The sequence below is a fragment of the Engystomops pustulosus genome, chromosome 7 (genome assembly GCF_040894005.1).
Source record: "Engystomops pustulosus chromosome 7, aEngPut4.maternal, whole genome shotgun sequence".
NCBI classification, from domain to species: Eukaryota; Metazoa; Chordata; class Amphibia; order Anura; family Leptodactylidae; genus Engystomops; species Engystomops pustulosus.
The window spans coordinates 96,772,365-96,790,841 of NC_092417.1; the positions used below are offsets into that span (position 1 = coordinate 96,772,365).

At 38.9% G+C, this 18,477-nt stretch overlaps 1 protein-coding gene and 1 long non-coding RNA gene across 2 annotated transcripts; one reads left to right on the forward strand and one right to left on the reverse strand.

Annotated features, from left to right (window-relative positions):
• Positions 1 to 6,043: 6,043 nt before the first annotated feature.
• On the reverse strand, positions 6,044 to 18,375 carry TAT (tyrosine aminotransferase). The gene is made up of 12 exons (XM_072117304.1): positions 18,231 to 18,375; positions 17,464 to 17,704; positions 17,210 to 17,314; positions 16,930 to 16,997; positions 16,697 to 16,855; positions 15,444 to 15,582; positions 15,094 to 15,146; positions 13,063 to 13,215; positions 12,196 to 12,324; positions 11,131 to 11,214; positions 10,196 to 10,294; positions 6,044 to 6,942 (listed from the first exon to the last, which is right to left on the reverse strand). Exons 2-12 carry the CDS (start codon positions 17,699 to 17,701, stop codon positions 6,799 to 6,801), a joined length of 1,371 nt encoding a protein of 456 aa, XP_071973405.1. The 5' UTR covers positions 17,702 to 17,704; positions 18,231 to 18,375; the 3' UTR covers positions 6,044 to 6,798.
• On the forward strand, positions 7,028 to 10,295 carry LOC140070611 (uncharacterized). Its single transcript, XR_011848958.1, has 2 exons — positions 7,028 to 7,083; positions 9,578 to 10,295. It is a non-coding gene; the product is annotated as an uncharacterized lncRNA (long non-coding RNA).
• Positions 18,376 to 18,477: the final 102 nt, after the last annotated feature.

Sequence of the window (18,477 nt, forward strand, 5' to 3'; positions counted from 1 at the left end):
TTCTATATGATAACTGGCTCAGACACTGGGTCAATTAGAGACGATGTGAGCAAATTAAAAGATAGATACAAAAATACAGAAAAATAAAGAAAAAAAAATATGAGACCCTAGAGAAAGAGGTTAAGCATATAAAAACTGAGCAAAGGGAAGTTAGAAAGGATAATGCCCAGCTAAAGAAAAAGTTAAATGATATGGAAAACCGCTCTAGAAGATCTAATATCAGGATTGTGGGATTCCCAGAAGGAGGGGGAGCTAGAGACATGTCAAGTAAAATCCAGGTATGGCTGACTGGGATGTATGTGGCAAGGAGATTTTTTCCCTTCTTTAAAATAGAAAGGGTGCATAAGGTACCATTCAAAAAACTCCCTCTGTGTTCACCTCCAAGAGCCATATTGGCAAAATTATTTTGTACGCAGGACAGAGATTCTATACTGCGAAGTTGTAGAGATAAATCTCCCATTATGTATAAGGGGTTAGGTTGTTAGCTGTAGAGGTAAGCATGTTTGGGTCAAAACATAAAAAGATCATAAATGGAGAGGGGAAATGGTCGAGGGGAAGGCATAGAGAGAGTTGAAGAGACCTACATATGAATGAAAGGGGTAGGTCTTAGGTGAGGGGGAGGGGCCTCCACTGGAAAGTTTGGTTTTTTTTTCTCTTTGTTTTCTTTGTTTTGTAAAAAAACTGGGTAATGGCAACAAGAATTGTTACATTTTTTTATTTGATAAACAGGCGCCTTCCAGCGATTTTCTGTTTGCTGGAGACCCATTTAATAAAGGAAACTCTGGGTAGAGTTAGAAGGCGATGGAGCGGAGAAAAATACCACTCCCGGAGTTTCAGTTTTGATTCATAGTGTGGTAAATTACTCTCCAATTAGCCATATAATAGATCAAGATGGATGATTTGTGTTTTTATTTGGCAAACTTGTAGTGTTGGCCTTTGTATATAATCCTCCTCCTTTCACCCCGTCTATTATTAGGCACTTAGAGTTGGACAGAATAAATTTAGAGGGTAGAAAGTATGATAATATTGTGGTAGGACATCATGCCTTGCAGAACTTAGTAAGGAATTGGAGTGGTCAGCTGTATGGAGAGTGAAATATGGAAAAAGAGTTTATTCTTCCATGAGCCGTTCATATAAAACATTGTAATGAATTGACTTAGGTCTTTCCAATTTGGCTATGTTACCCAGAGTTGTGAAAATGACCTATGAACCGATAGTTCTGTCTGATCATGCGTCGTTATTTGTAACCATAGGGGTTAGAGAAAAGCTAATAAGACCAATTAGGCTAAATCCTCATTGGTTAGTTATTTTAGAGCCAACGTTGAACATGAAAATGGAGATTGAATCCTTCTGGTCAGTGAATAAGGGCTCATCCAATCTTTTGGTAGTTTGGGATTCCCTGAAGAGCCACATTAGGGGAACCCTGCATAAAGCCATACAAATGACAAAATCCAGCCACTTCCAACAGGAAGACCATCTTAAGGGAGAACTAGCAGCCGCTGAGCATAGCTTAACCCCTTCCCGACATTTGACGTAATAATACTGCATGGCGGGAGGTGCGTTGCCACATTTTTCAGTATTATTATGTCATGGTTCTGGCACCGTCTCCTTAACAGAGCCGGTGCCAGCTGTATGTTACAGCTGGCACCCGTCTTCAGTACCCGTGATCAGAGTTTCCTCCGATCAGGGCATTAACCCCTTACACGCCACGGTCACCGATCCTCCGCTGGCATCCCCGAGGTCTGCCAGTGCCCCAGGGATGCGCGTCTTCTTCCAGGAGCTGGGTCCTGCCTTCTGGAGCTGCTTGGTGAGCGCCGTAAAAATGAAACCCGAAAAACTCGCCAAAAATGTACATTTTTCATTTAAACTCTTCATAAAATGTTCTAAAAAGTGATCAAAAAAAGTTATGTACGCCAAAATGGTATCACTCAAAAGGGCACTCAACACGCAAAAGATAAGCCCTAAACCAGCTCTGTAAACCAAATCATATTAGCGTTATATCTCCGATATGGCGATACAAAAATAAATGAGATTTTCTCTGTATGAGTTTTTCTTCAGTAAAACTGTAAAAATAAATTAAAAACTATATAAATGAGGTATCACCATAACCGTAGTGATCCATAGAAAAGATAATATGTTATTTTTATGGTACGGTGAATGGCCCCAAAAAGATACAAGAAGAAAGAAAAACAAAATTTATGATTTTTTTTCCTACATACATTTAAGAGTTAATAAGATCTCATCAATGAGCTAATGACCCACTTAAATGAAGTATCTGTAAAGTGTATGTAATGTTGCTTAAAAATAAGCCCTTAATTGTCCAAATTTCCCAAAAAATAATGCCCTGGCATGTGCCCATACAACAGTTTACCAACACATATGGGGTACTGCTACACTTGGGTATCAAACTTTGTGGACCGTTTTGGTATTTTATCAACTGAGAATTTGTACATTTTTTGAAAAACACATTCATTCAGCCAAAAAAAATGAAAATTTCAAAACTGCATCCGATTTTTGTTTTATCCCCTGTACAATAATTAAAGGGTTAAAAAAACTTCATGAAAGTTGTTTTACATACATTAAGGGGTGTAGTTTTTATAATGGAGTAATTTATGGGGTTTTACTTTTATTAAGGCCTCTTGAAGTGACTTGAAATCTAAATACCATATATACTCAAGTATAAGCCTAGTTTTTCAGCACAAAAAAAGTGTTGAAAACCCAAACTCAGCTTATACTTGAGTAAAAAATATATTGGTTTTACCAGATTTTTGTGGTAAAATTAGGGGCGTCTGCTTATACTCGAGTATATATATACGGTAGGTCCTGCAAAAGCAGGATTTTGTGTTTTTTATGAAAATTTGAAAAATCGTACCTAATGTTCAAAGCCCCATAACATCTTACAAAAATGAGAGAATGCATAAAAAACCATGGATACATAAAGCAGACATTCGGTTAATGTTAGTTATCAAGTTTTTTTGCTGTTATGACTACGCATGGAAAAAGTAGAACATTTTCAATTTCAAAAATCGAGACTTTTTCCAAATTTTAATCAAATATCTGTTTTTTTCATAAATAAACTCAACACATACCACCAAAAATTTTCAACTAACATGAAGTACAAAGTGTCACGAGAAAACGATTTCAAAACCACTTGGATATGCTAAAGCGTTCCAAAGTTATAACCTCTTATAGTGACACAGCAGATTTTTTTTAAAAAAGGGCCGTGTCAGGAAGGTGAAAAGTGGCTTCGGCGTTAAGGAGTTAAATGGGAATCCAACTGAGGAATCAAGGATACAAGTAGCGGTGGCAAAAAAAAAAGATATAGCGAGTTCTTGGATACTAAAAATCAACACAAGACTTTTTTTTCAGGGGTATCGCACATTTGTAGAAGTGGGCAAGCCGGGGAAAAATCTGGCCAGTAAGATACAAAATCCACAAAAGAATAGCTATATTTCAACAATTAGAGGCCAGGACAGCCAGGTTAAAAAGGAGCAAGGGCAGATTGAACAACAATTCACTAGTTTTTATGAGGAATTATTTAGATCATGGAGTAAAGGTTCGATTTCAGACTTGCATTTTGACTATGATATATACTGTAAATATATTTGTTAACATTTTAATATTCTGATGGAATTTTGATAAGATTCAATAAAGAGATTAAAAGAAAAATAGTGTAAGTAAAATAAAATCCCACACCTCTCCAGCACTAACTGAGTAGTGGATTATTCCATTTTCTAGTAACAAATGTGCCATTGCATCAGCCACAGTACCACAAATATATAGTGAACCAGAGTCTGAAAATCACACTCAGTCCACAGTACAAGAGCAGCAGAACTTCTGTGTTATGTGATCCGTGCAGACATAAAACAGAAAGAATTCACAAAAGAGGTTCCTGTGGGTAACTAAGTAGATGGAGGGTTCATGTATGTGTAGGAGTGTAAGTGACCCCTAATTAATTAGTGCATTGGCCGGGCCTACTAGAAACATCCCCTGTAAACTACATTTCCAGTCAGGTTGGTGGTCAGGTTGTAACAGGCCAAAGGACAAGATAGGAGCATATTCAAGATTGGAAACAGAAATGGAACAACAGATTCCAGATAAATAATCCACAGACAAAGCTGAAGCAATTTCCAGGGGAAAAAAACTAAGTTAAGATTAGGGTCGATCAGTAGTCAGAATCAGGGCTGATTAAACCAGTAATGAAAACACCAAAAAATAAGAACCAGAAAATAATTAAATAAATCAGCAGTAATTGCAAGTCATTGGAGGCAGATGTCTGACCCCAGGCCTGATGCTGTGCTTGTTGACTGAAAATGTGGAGCCACCATTGAGGTGTGGATAATAGCTGTTAAGGGTGAATGTCATTAACCAGAGCAGTAGCATTTAAGCTTGGACTGGCTAACATAGGTCTAGACTTTTTTAAATGCTCAACATATACGCTGGGAAACCTCCCTGCATATATGCTGAGCACATACATTGACATATAGTGGCAGACAGAGGCACAATTTTTGTCTCTCTGCACAGTATCATACAAACGTTCAGCTGAATCCATTGATGATAATAATAATAATAATAATGATTCTTTATTTATATAGTGCACACAGATTACACAGCGCTGCACAAAGCATGTCAAATTGGTCCCTGTCCCCATGGGGCTCACAATCTAAACAACCTAACAGTATGGAGTGTGGGAGGAAACCAGAGTACCCAGAGGAAACCCACGCAAACACAGAGAGAACATACAAACTCTTTGCAGATGTTGACCTGGGTGGGATTCAAACCCAGACCCCAGCACTGCAAGGCAGAAGTGCTACCCACTCAGCCACCATGCAGCCCTATGATGTTTATAGAGAATGAATGCAGAATATAACTATAGTGGCATCAGTGGGAAAACAACCCGAAGAACAGCAGCCAATCTCTGGCTGCTGCAGAGGCTTACTCCTCCTGCCACATTTCCTTCTCCGTCACAAGGATACATGAAGCTATAAGGGTTCCACTGAATCATATGCTTCATCACTTTTTGCTTCACTTTTTAATATAAATATTTGGACTGCATTGCTTTCTTTACACCACATCTGGTGACACATGAAATACTTCAATTCTCAAAGTGATGCCAATATTTTTTGGGACTGTTGCATCAGTTAAAATGATAACAGAAGCTGTTTCCTGAGAATTACCATAAGCTATGCAGTTTCATCTGAGAATTGTTAAGAGTGAAAAACTTCTACATCTCTCTAAAAATTAGTTTGGAAAGATTTTATTACTGACTTCTAAGTCTGCACCCCTTATTGATGTTCTGACATATATAGAGGGCGATTTATTATCATAGTGTATAAGGCTGGAAAAAGACGCTAGCCCATCAAGTTCAACCCTTAAGAATTAAATAAATGTTTTATCCCCATAACCCGTGATATTTTTTCTCTCCAGAAAGTCATCCAGGCCTCTCTTGAACATGTACATAGAGTCCGCCATAACAACCTCCTGCGGCAGAGAGTTCCATAGTCTCACTGCTCTTACAGTAAAGAACCTTTGTCTATGTTGATGGTAAAATCGCCTCTCCTCTAGGCGTAGAGGATGCCTCCTTGTCCTGGTCACAGGCCTAGGTATAAAAAGATCTTTGGAGAGATCCTTGTACTGTCCGTTCAGGTATTTGTACATTGTAAAGAGGTCTCCCCTCAGTCGTCTTTTTTCTAAACTGAATAACCCCAAGTTTAGTAATTGTCATTGTATTCTAGTTCCCCAATTCCCCTAATCATCTTGGTTGCCCTCTTCTACCCCCTTGCCAGTTCTTGCCATGGAACCAAGGCCTCATGCCCATGTATGTGTTTTCAGAGATATATACTAGCAGTCCATTGAGGTCTGCAAGTCCATTGAGGTGGATTCCATTGCCCATTAATGGATGTACGAAATGAGAAAAAAATTCAGGAAACTGGTAGTACTTAACAAAAGTCCCAAGTCAAGTGGCTGGAATATAGCCCCTTAACCACAAAAATATTAGTTGAATGAGAACAATGTTTTAGACAACCATAAATTAAGCAACAAATTCTCCATAATAATGAATACATTTTTTATTCATAAAAAAACACAATAACTTATTTAATTTACAATAGATATAGATACATAGAGTAGGTAGACTGCATGCAAGTGAGTATGTGATATTTGACATACTACAGTCACATTGTATATAATATTAATATATAGAATATGACATATAATATCATTAGCAAACACAGCATCTTTCACAACTGAAATTTAAGAACCTCTGTAGCCCCCCAGTTCAGAATATTATACATTTTTAAAAAAGCATTTTCTCAATAAAGTGTACTAAATGAACTCTAATATGACTTCCTTTATAACATGCGCTGGGGTTGTGGAACATATTAATCTACACATAACTACATTACAAGTCAGAATTAAGGAGAATTGTGAAAATTGGGTAATAACTCAGGTGCAATATGTAAAGCTGAATATAATGGAAACCAGTTCTCTTTTAGTGATAATAAATAATGGCAATAGAATACTGGAGCAAGTAACCAGAGATACAAAAAGAAAATATTAGAAATAATACAGGTACATTTGTATGTAGACCTTTTCCACATATCTAGACCAAAAATAGTAAATTCTCTGCACCTATGTAGCAAAGATATCATATTCTCATGGTCAACAAGACATACAAAGACTGTAAAGAAAACAAATGGTTTGACATGGAGTATAGCTGGATGTAAGGTGACCATTTGAGGTCAAGGATGTTGAGGTGGAGTTATCAAGGAGTTTCACTCAATGAAGTGGGTTTGTTGCTTATTTGTCACATTCCAGATCCTGAGCGGAATCTCCGCCTTGATAATGCTCTGCGCAGAATTCATGAATGCGTCGGCAGGCCTCAACCATCATCTCCCCAGGAACTGTGAGTACAACCCGGAAGTAGTTGGGATATTCAAAGCACTGTTATGACATAGGAGAAATATTAAGATTGACAATCACCTGACATGGTCTAATATTTATCACCATTCTCGCTGAATTTTTATAGAGTTTACTGTGTCCCGTCCTGTATGCCCACAAGAAGAGAAGCATGAAGGAAGGCAGGTGAATATTGTTGTTTTTTAATAATTCACTGTGTAGGGAATTGGCACATTGAAGGGGCTTTATTTAAGGGTACGTCCATTACTGAGGGGGGGAAACATGTGGGAGACATTCATTGCTGGGGAGGAGGGCATGTGGGGGACATTCATTGCCAGGGGGTATGTGGAGGACATTCAATGCTGGGGGCGCTGTGGGGAACATTCATTGTTGGGGGGTCTGTGGGGAACATTCATTACTGGGGGGCCTGTGGGGGACATTCATTGCTAGGGGGGAATGGGGGGACATTCATTGCTGGGGGGACTTGTGGGGAACATCCATTACTGGAGGGGCTGGGGGGGACATTCATTGTTGGGGGCCAGGGGGGCATCAATTAGTGTGGGTGAGTGGTTGTGGAGGACATTAATTGCTTGGGGGACATTATATACTGGAGTTTGTAGGGGACATTATATTCTGGGGGCTGTGAGGACATTATATTCTGGGGGCTGTGAGGACACTGTGAGGTCTGTGGGGACATCATATACCAGAGGCTGTGGGGAAGATGCATTCTGGAGGATGTGGGAGACATTATATACTGGGGTCTGTGGGGACATTATATACTGGGGGCTGTGGGGGACATTATATACTGGGGGCTGTGGGGGACATTATATACTGGAGGCTGTGGGGACATTATATACTGGAGGCTGTGGGGGACATTATATACTGAGATATGTGGGGACATTATATACTGGGGGCTGTGGGGGACATTATATACTGGGGGCTGTGGGGGACATTATATACTGGGGGCTGTGGGGGACATTATATACTGGGGGCTGTGGGGGACATTATATACTGGAGGCTGTGGGGAAGATGCATTCTGGAGGATGTGGGAGACATTATATACTGGGGGCTGTGGGGGACATTATATACTGGAGGCTGTGGGGACATTATATACTGGAGGCTGTGGGGGACATTATATACTGAGATATGTGGGGGACATTATATACTGGGGGCTGTGGGGGACATTATATACCAGAGGCTGTGGGGAAGATGCATTCTGGAGGATGTGGGAGACATTATATACTGGGGTCTGTGGGGGACATTATATACTGGGGGCTGTGGGGGACATTATATACTGGAGGCTGTGGGGAAGATGCATTCTGGAGGATGTGGGAGACATTATATACTGGGGTCTGTGGGGGACATTATATACTGGAGGCTGTGGGGGACATTATATACTGAGATATGTGGGGACATTATATACTGGAGGCTGTGGGGGACATTATATACTGGAGGCTGTGGGGGACATTATATACTGGAGGCTGTGGGGGACATTATATACTGGGGGCTGTGGGGGACATTATATACTGGGGGCTGTGGGGGACATTATATACCAGAGGCTGTGGGGAAAATGCATTCTGGAGGATGTGGGAGACATTATATACTGGGGTCTGTGGGGGACATTATATACTGGGGGCTGTGGGGGACATTATATACTGGAGGCTGTGGGGAAGATGCATTCTGGAGGATGTGGGAGACATTATATACTGGGGTCTGTGGGGGACATTATATACTGGAGGCTGTGGGGGACATTATATACTGAGATATGTGGGGACATTATATACTGGAGGCTGTGGGGGACATTATATACTGGGGGCTGTGGGGGACATTATATACTGGGGGCTGTGGGGGACATTATATACCAGAGGCTGTGGGGAAAATGCATTCTGGAGGATGTGGGAGACATTATATACTGGAGGCTGTGGGGGACATTATATACTGAGATATGTGGGGACATTATATACCGGAGGCTGTGGGGGGCATTATATACCGGAGGCTGTGGGGGGCATTATATACCGGAGGCTGTGGGGGGCATTATATACCGGAGGCTGTGGGGGGCATTATATACCGGAGGCTGTGGGGGGCATTATATACCGGAGGCTGTGGGGGGCATTATATACCGGAGGCTGTGGGGGGCATTATATACCGGAGGCTGTGGGGGGCATTATATACCGGAGGCTGTGGGGGGCATTATATACCGGAGGCTGTGGGGGGCATTATATACCGGAGGCTGTGGGGGGCATTACTCATTGGTGAGACTTAATTAGTATAGAAGAATTATTCAGTGGGGCAACCTTATAAGGTGGCTTCTTTCACTGCAAATAATTAGAAAGGGGCATTGAGGGGGCCATAATTCGGTGTAGGGTGACATTGAAAGGGCAATAGCAGGGACCCACGTAATAAGTGATTATTATATGTTAGGCAATGTTTAGGGAACATTAGGTGGGTGGCACAATGAGGGGATTGTAATGTAAAGTAAGGGGCCTATGTATTGTGTTGGGGCAGTTATTGTGGGGGACACAATGGGCACAATGTAATATGTGTAAAACAGAATGAGTAGTGTGTATATATGTGGGTTATTCTTGGGGGGGTAGTTTGGATATGGAGGTTGCAAAATCAGGACAGTAAATTGCACATTGCCACAATTTCAAGCATTATAAATTGTGGATTTTCTGTGTAGTTGCAGGATAACAACATTAGGGGACCACAATGTAGAAACAATGTAGAACATACGATGTCTGTGTGTGGTCAACTCCAAAGGGAGGACACGTAGCACGTAGAAGGAGAGGAGACATGGTGATGCTGGACCTCATGGAGAAGATGGACAACAACTACAATCTGAGGACATGCCACCTGCTGTCACTGGATAGAATAGGTGGGGATTTCTCCTATATTTTCAGTTGGTTTTGGCAGAAGCTCATTTGAGGGGGTTATGTACAGGAATGGTGGATGATGCTGATGTAGTTATACAGCAATCTCCGTCAGCTCCATAGAGATGAATGGAGCAGAACGGTCATGAGCGGCCGTCTGCTCCATTACTCTTATGGAGCAACGAGGGTTCCATCTGAGGTACGTGGGACCCCATCAGACCCCTCGTATTTGTGATCTGTGGGGGTCTCATTAGTGAAACCCCTATTGATCAGCAAGTTATCCTGTGGATAGGGCCTAACCTGGATTCGTGGGAAAACCCCTTTAATGTTGAATTTTAATGACAGTTTGATAAGTCTTACCCAAAATGTCACATGCAACTCACAATGTAAGTTTATGTGACCTAGCAAAGAAAAAGAAAATAACTTACTGTAGCAGGGAGGCAGAAGACTGATTGTTCAGAGATCATTCTTTCTGTGAAATCCACATCACTCTCAAATTCTGGAAAATGTTCCATGTCGATGCCAACCTATGGAAGAAGAATATGTTTAATTTAGGTTTCCTAGGCAAATACTATGTTGATTATGACTTTTGTTGAGTAAATATAATATAAAAGGAATAGTGGGAGAGATTCATTATGCCTTCTCTGCCAGTTTCTGGTGGAGGCGACACTTTTCTGGCTTCTACGAGCCATATGCCACTTTGGGCTTGGCGGGCAGTGAGTTGAATACCCAACCCGCCAGATTTATTATAGTCTCCATGGGAAAACCCATCAGAAACTGTAGCAAAACCTCTGCAGTTCAGACCTGGTCTCTTTGCTCTCCTGGGTGCTAGAGAATTCCTCCTATTGATACCAGCCCAGTTTATTTGATGTGAAATAATAGAAATATATTACTTATAATAGGAATAGTGTATTACTAACCACACTTCTGGCCTATGCCAAGACAGATTCTGTTTAGCTTTGGCCATAACATTGATGTGTCCATAGATTTTCGGTACTTTTATGTCTTAAATGTAATATCTTTATTCAATTTGGTGCAGTTGACTCCAGAAGGGTTTTAAAGACCAATGTATAAAACCCCAGTGTTTGTAAATTCTTATGGCCATTTTGGTAGCTCCTGACTGTAAGTTCACTAATAAATGTTACTTCCCGATTATCTTATATATAGATAGGTCAGGATAGACCAAGGCACAAAGAAACATATAGAGAATAATGTTAATAAATGTGTAAGGCCATATGGATCATTGTCATGTTTACTACAGATAATATGAGGCTAGTATGGTGTCCTGTCTGAAATTAATGAAAGTAAAAAGCTTAGATTATGATTTCACAACACATAGCTCCCTGGCCAGTATATTGCGTACCATTAAATACATGGCTCCTGCTGGTCGGACAGGGCAAAGTCCTGGGACAGAAGAGAGGGTATTGTAGCACAGGTCAGAATTGGACTGCAAAAAATACACAATAAAGAATGAATTTCATTTGATGTTCCAGAAAATAGTTGACTCTGAACAAGATGAAGCCAAAGTAAAGACAAAAGTTAGTGCAATGGTGTCAGATAAAACTAGTGCCAAAGCAAAGACGCATATCTTGACGCAACTACCCTACATTACATAACACATTTCTCCACCAGCTTATTATTTACCCTGTGTAAACCCAAGTCAACTTTGTTCAGGAGACCCTGTATCAACTCACCCTACGTATATACTCAAGTATAAGCCAACCCAAGTATAAGCCGAGGCCCCTAATTTTACCACAAAAACCTGGTAAAACCTATATTTTTTTTACTCGAGTATAAGCCGAGTTTGGGTTTTCAGAACATTTTTTTGTGCTGAAAAACTAGGCTTATACTTGAGTATATATGGTAACTTTTTTCATATATAGGGTTTTACACATCTGTCCATTTGTAATCTAGATATTTAACATTTGTTTACCAAGTGGAAGATAGCTGTGTTGCAATTTAGTTAATTATTTGAGATATATTGCTTAACTCTAATTTTGGAGTGATCACAAAAGTCTGGAGCAATACAGTTGAGTATTGCAATAGTTTTAGGTTTTTAAAGGGCAGGTTTTCCCAGTATCAGTAACACACTGTACATCTTAGAATAAACCAACATTTGATAAAATGGTTATTCCACGGTCAGACACACATTGGAGATTTGCTTGTTTGTTTCAAATAGGATTTAGGAGATTACATCCCAGAACCCAAACCTCAGCCAGAAGTTCTGATTTAGTGACTGAGTTAAACCCAGCTTTTAACATCCGCTGGCACTGGCATTTCCTTTTGGTCTATTACCGTTTCACACAGAATAAGTTACTAGGGCTATACTTATTAAGGTCCATCCATTTTTGTGCCAAAACAAGTGGCATCAACATTGTCAATTGCTATTTATGGATCAATGTAGATCTTAATGTTGATGAAGACGCACCTTGATAAAGTTGATGGTGTTTTCATAAAAATGCTGAGGTGTCCTTTTCATAATGTGATCGAGAGCGCCCTGAACAATCGTACAAGGGCCAAGGATCCTTTGACTGAGTCTCACAAGTCCTTCTCGGATCTGAAGCACACAATTAATAGATATAAGACAAATGAAAATGAACCTGAGTCCATTGTGTGTCCAATTTTTATAGTGTCGATAATGAAAATGGCTGTCAAAAAAAATGTTATCTGTTTTGTTGTTCATTTACTGAAATCTGTCTTCTTTTAAGGCCTATTACAGACATTAATAATATTCTTTAACCCAGTATCTCATAGTTCGGAAAATACAGCAGCAGAAGACTCGTTGTCAGCAAACCTCCTGGAGGTTTTACACCCAGTACCTCATCAAATTCCATTATTACAAATGTAATAAGTAAGTATTAGGGCTCTTTCACATTGGCGTTGTGTTTCACATCTGTGATTCAGTGATTTCCATGAATGCCACACACACCCATTGTTTCCTATGGATGTTTTCACATAGGCATATATTTTTACTGATCCATTGTCCATGGAAAAAATTATGAAACATGTCCTATTTTTTTCACGGATGTGGATCATGGAAGACAATAGAAATTTATGGTCTGCAAAAAACCCTGATGAAATGTCCATTTTTTTTCACTGATGAGGCTACGAAACCAAGTGTGATGCTTTCAAAGCAATGTTAAACCTTCAGGTTTTTTTGCGGACATGGAGACAAAAAGGACGAAAAACTGAGACACAACGGAAACAAAACACAATGGATGCACAACTGAAGCTGAGCCCCAACACCAATGTGAAAGAGCCCTAACAGTATTCCAATTATCAGGCATATATTTACCTCCTTGCCAAAAATGTCTTTTCGATCGTGGACCAGGATCCACCCCATTCTCCATCCTGGTACCAGCCAGCGTTTAGCAAGACCACCACATGACAAGATTGGTACATTAGTACTCAGGGGGGCTAAAGCTTGGAATGCCCCATACTCAAACACCTGAAAAAGAGGAAATAGTAATATTGTATTCATCATTTTTATGACTGTTAGCTATTACAATTAATGTTGCACTTTTTGCACATGTCTTTTAAGGAATATTAGTCATTAACCAATTCAAAGTCATAAGATAAGTTATACTGCCTGCAGGTAGAAATTGTAATTTGTTTTAATAGTCCCTTATGAAGGATACATTGCCATCTGTGGCTTGTTTTTCATTACATTTTATTACACTTTTATTTCCAGTTATTGCAACAAGAGCCATTACCATTATTTGTAAAAACCAGAGCAGCAGGACCAAGTGGTGCCCTTAGCTCTCTCATTCTCTCATTGATTGCAATGGACAAGGCGGAATTTATACAAGGACCCTCATGATAGAAGTCTAATCATAGTCCAATGTTTCAAATTATATAAAAGATACATGAAATAATACATATTTTGATTGCACTAATTCACTTTATTTGTATCAGTAGGAATGAGTTAATTTTGTCTATTCCATGCGAGTCACTTCCAGTTTTCTGTGCGATAGACATCTGTAACCATTTAAAAGACCAGACATTGAACTCGTGGCCAACAAAAAACAGACATCAAAAGAACACAAAAACTCTAAAGTCATTGTGACATTTAGAGTGTTAAAGTGACAGGAAAGAGTCAACTGGAGTCAACTCTGACCCGAAGGAGTCAGAATGCAGCCAAATCAGCAGAGGCTTAAAGGGGTTGGCCCCTTTACTTTATGTTTTTGGTAATGTCTATGTAAGTTTGTGGGACGGGATATTAAGTAATTTACCAATGTACATCTATTAAATGTTCTGCATCGCTGTATTGATATGTAAATTGAAGCCTCCTGTCTTTTACCTCATCAGCCAAACATTCCTGACCATAAAATGGCCGCGGATGGAGGGTCATGTGATCTCTAACTGTCCATGAGCTATTGCTCTACCAGGACCTTATGATAGTATTCATGAATATAAGATTAAGAGCAATTGTCAATGGACAGTTAGAGATCAAATGACCCTCCATCTGCAGCCATTTTATGGTCAGTAATGTCTGGCTGATGAGGTAAAGACAGGATATTTCCCTTTACATATGAAGAAAGCAGAGCAGAACTTTTAATATTTTAATAATGTATATTGGTATATTACCTAATATCCTGCCCCCACACTTACATTACAAAAATATGAGGTAAAATGGACAACCCCTTTAAAGGAAATATAGCATCAAAGAACATGCATGATAAACCAGGCACAGTGATTATGGTAATTTTCTTATTTTTGTCATCCATGGCCTCCTCCCTTCAACATTTAAAATATTTTAATGAGCCAGAAGGGCACTGTTACCAGTGTTCCTTCATGCTGCAACCTCACAGGGTGTTACACTGTGCCCCGCTCCCCCTATGCTGCCTCTGCATTTATCCCCTACCTCTGCACTTAACCCCTCATCACAGCAGCCGAGGAAGTTTCAGCACATAGGGGGAGGGGGAAGTACTCTATGCACACTGTGACAATTAGTGAATCTGCAGCATGGAAGGGCTCTGGTAACACCTTCAGGAGCCCTTCTGGCTTATCGCCAAACTTTTAAATGTGATTTTAGAAGGAAGGAGACCATGGATTACAAATATCACAAAATTACCACAGTCATGGTTCCTTGTTCTATGAGTAAGCTCCTAGTTTACTGATTTCCTTTAAGTTTTCCCCCCAACAGCTGTGATTTCCTCCGCAACTTGTTTCTGATTCACAGATGTAAAAGTAGAAGCCCACCCCAAGCTTATCAGGGGTTTATTTTGTAGGTGATGTTGATTGCACTGACATGAACAGTTATAAACCAATGATAATGATAGCAAATGTACATTAGTATCAGCTTCAGAAAAAGAAATATACCCACCATATCGCCATATATTTCATCAGCCAAGATGGGGACACATTGCCTGGAGGCCACTGTGAAAACAAAGGTAACAAGTTAATTAAATGAAGTGAATGATCAGGAGATTACTGAATTGAATCCTTTGTGGGCTAAAAATAATTTCACCGTAAGATTTCCCTAAATAATTTCCCTAAAACATGTTTCTGTGTTTGCCTTCTTGTAGATAGTTCAGGCTAGAGCTTTCCCATTATCAGAGAAATCTGTCAGTGAAATAGCCTGTTGGTCCAGAATCTACACCCATAGAGCCATCTGCATCATTAGACTCAAGGTACGCAAGGGGAAATGGATGACAATTATAACCAACTACTCACCGGCAAGGATTTTTTGCAAATGTTTCTTGCTAAACACTGAACCGCAGGGATTTGATGGATTGTTGATGATGATACAAGCAGTTTTGTCATCCACCAGAGATTCCATGTGTTTCAGATCAATCTCCCAGGACTTCTCTGGCTAAAGAAAAACACAAAATATTAATATTTTGTTCTGTTTTTCTACCAACCATTTCCATTAAGCCAAATCTGCAATCATGGAGGATGTTACATTTTTGCCAAAATAATTTCGTTTTAGAAATTGAATGTTGTCATATTAGGTGATTGAAGTTGATTAAGGGAGTAGCTAGAGGGGGAGCAAGTCATAAGTAGGGTTTGTACTTGCATGTTATAGATTTAAGGGTGGAGAACTTTGGTATTCGTAGAGTGGAAAATGTCAATATTTAATACAACCTTAATATTAATCTTAAAAAGGCTTTCCCATCTGAGACACAGGGCCGGTTTTAGACAAAGTGGGGCCCTGGGCAAAACTGATTTGGCCCCAAAATAAAACTATTTGATGAACAGGCTCCTTTAGCCCTGCACAATAATAACACAAAAAGTACAAACAGTAGTGTGGTAAGGTAATCTGTAATACGGGACTGTATTTTATAGGAGATAGACAGATGATAAGTAGATTGATGATAGAAGATAAGTATGAAAGATGATATTTATGAATAGAGTTATAGATGCGTAAATATAAAGTAGATTACAGATAGCTAGATAGATGATAGAAGAAAGATATGAGAGATAGTAGAAGAGACATAGAAGATCAATTGATAATTATAGGAGATAGATAACTAGACAGATAGATGATAGATATATAGACAGTAGATAGATGATTAGCATCTTCACCCTGGCATTCAACCAAAGGCTATTAATTTAGCAATAAATCCTTTGCCCACAAAAGTCCACATGTAGAGAGCCATGGACAAATGCCCAGTTCGCCGCCCCCTAACGCCAACCCTGCTGAGACATTTATGTCATATCCAAGATATGCAATGACTGTCTTATGTATCCATGCTCCACATTTATGATCTAAAAAAATAGACTTCATTGGCCTCCATTCAATGGGGACTGTAAACATTTTGAAAATCCCTTTAATCTTATCATTAAGCTATTTCTCTAAATGACTAATATCCAATATTTTTTAATGTACAGGCCAATATATTTTCAAATCCTTCTTCAATATCCTAATAGTTCTTTTTTGGAACAGACATATAACAGTAGAATTGTAGTATAAAAATTGAACTTACATTCAAATTGTACAGTTTCACTTCTACTCCCAGAGACAATGCCAGTGTTTTATAGAGCGAAAATCCAGGTCTTGGGACCAGTATGTTCTGTCCAGGATTGGCCAAAACTGCGAGAGCCAGTTCAATAGCCTGGCTGCAGCCACTTGTGAGGATGACATCCTAAAAGAGTAATATAACGTTATCAATGTAATCATAACACAGCTGAAAAAGCCCAATGTTCATCAAACACCTACTTTGGCTTCCAATGGTGCTTCAGGGCAAGTGTAATACTTGGCAATAACCTCACGGCTTGACTGGTATCCTGTAAAGACAAGATTATGATTATTTAGTTCATGGTGTGAGACTGTAATGTACTGAAGACTCCACTATTTATGGGGATTTTGAAATAATTTTTTCTAAGAAAACAGTGATTATTATTATCTTTACACATCTAAAGGACAACTTAACCCAGTTATTAAATAACCATAAAAATATAAAGCTAATAAATTGTAGGTTTATAGTAAGTAGTCTTACCTATGCTTGGAGCATAACCATTATACTTTTGAGAATCAATTGCATCTTTCATAGCTCGAACAACTTCATCATCAGTAGGCAGGTTCCCAAATACTGTTGGGTCACCTATAAATTAAAGTTTCTAATTAGTACTGTATGTTATTTTTAACCATGTAACTCCAATACATATTTCCTGACAACAATACAGAATACACAATACAGAAATATTTTGTAGAAAATATTTGCTTTTAGAAATATATCACCCTAATACTGACCAATAGATAAAGCAATCATTGGCTTATCAGGATGAGGCTTTGCTTTCATAGAATCAACAATGGCTCTTATAGGATTGAACGTCTTCTTTGACATCTCCGATGCTCTCACAGCCCATCTTGGCTTACGATTTTTGATTTTCTCAATGCTATTTTGCCGCTGAATATTTACATGAACATCAAGAACCTTAGGGTGGACAGGAGATCCATTCACCTGGATAACATATGAATCTGTCTGCATTTTCTGGAACATAAAAGGATTCATACGGAGATCAATAAAATGATCATAAACAACTTTATGTTGGTTTATATTTAAAATTTGGTTTTGGAAAGTAAAATTAAACATTGCTTTATAATAAAAATTTTATTTAACCACAAAGGTTAATGCTAATTGCAGCTTAAATTTACTCTATAAAATAAAAAGACTCCTAATCAAATATTTATGTGCATTTAAAACCAACATATATCAAGAGACAGTAGCTGGAGTATTTAATCCAATTAGAATACATCTAATTTTGTTTTGGTAAAAACCATTTTTTGGTACTATTAGTGCTATTAGTACTGGCTTGAATTCACTGCATAATGAGAAACATTACAAATTATAAAAAAGACAATTTAAAAAAAACAGTTTTGTTAAGTTAACAATAAATTAAAAACCGCTATATAAGCGCAAAACATCTCAAACATTCCAAAAACAATACCTAGAATTTTGTAAAGAATTTAAAAAAACTAATTTTGTTAAGTGTTTCTCTTTTGTAATATCTGGTTACCTGTACTTGTCAAATCGATGTTGTTTAGGGATGAGGTTTTCTTTTGTCTCTCAAACTCACGCAGCTGACAGAAGGAATAAAATGACACAGATTAAGCACCAACTGTCCATAAAATAGCCCCAAAAAATGGGTGTTGGACCTATTTCTCTGCTCCTATTGGTGGAAAAGGGAGGGATGTGTTTGACTCCTAGAACATGCCTCCTATCGCTTTATGTACCATATTGAACTGATTTTGAAGGCATTTCTA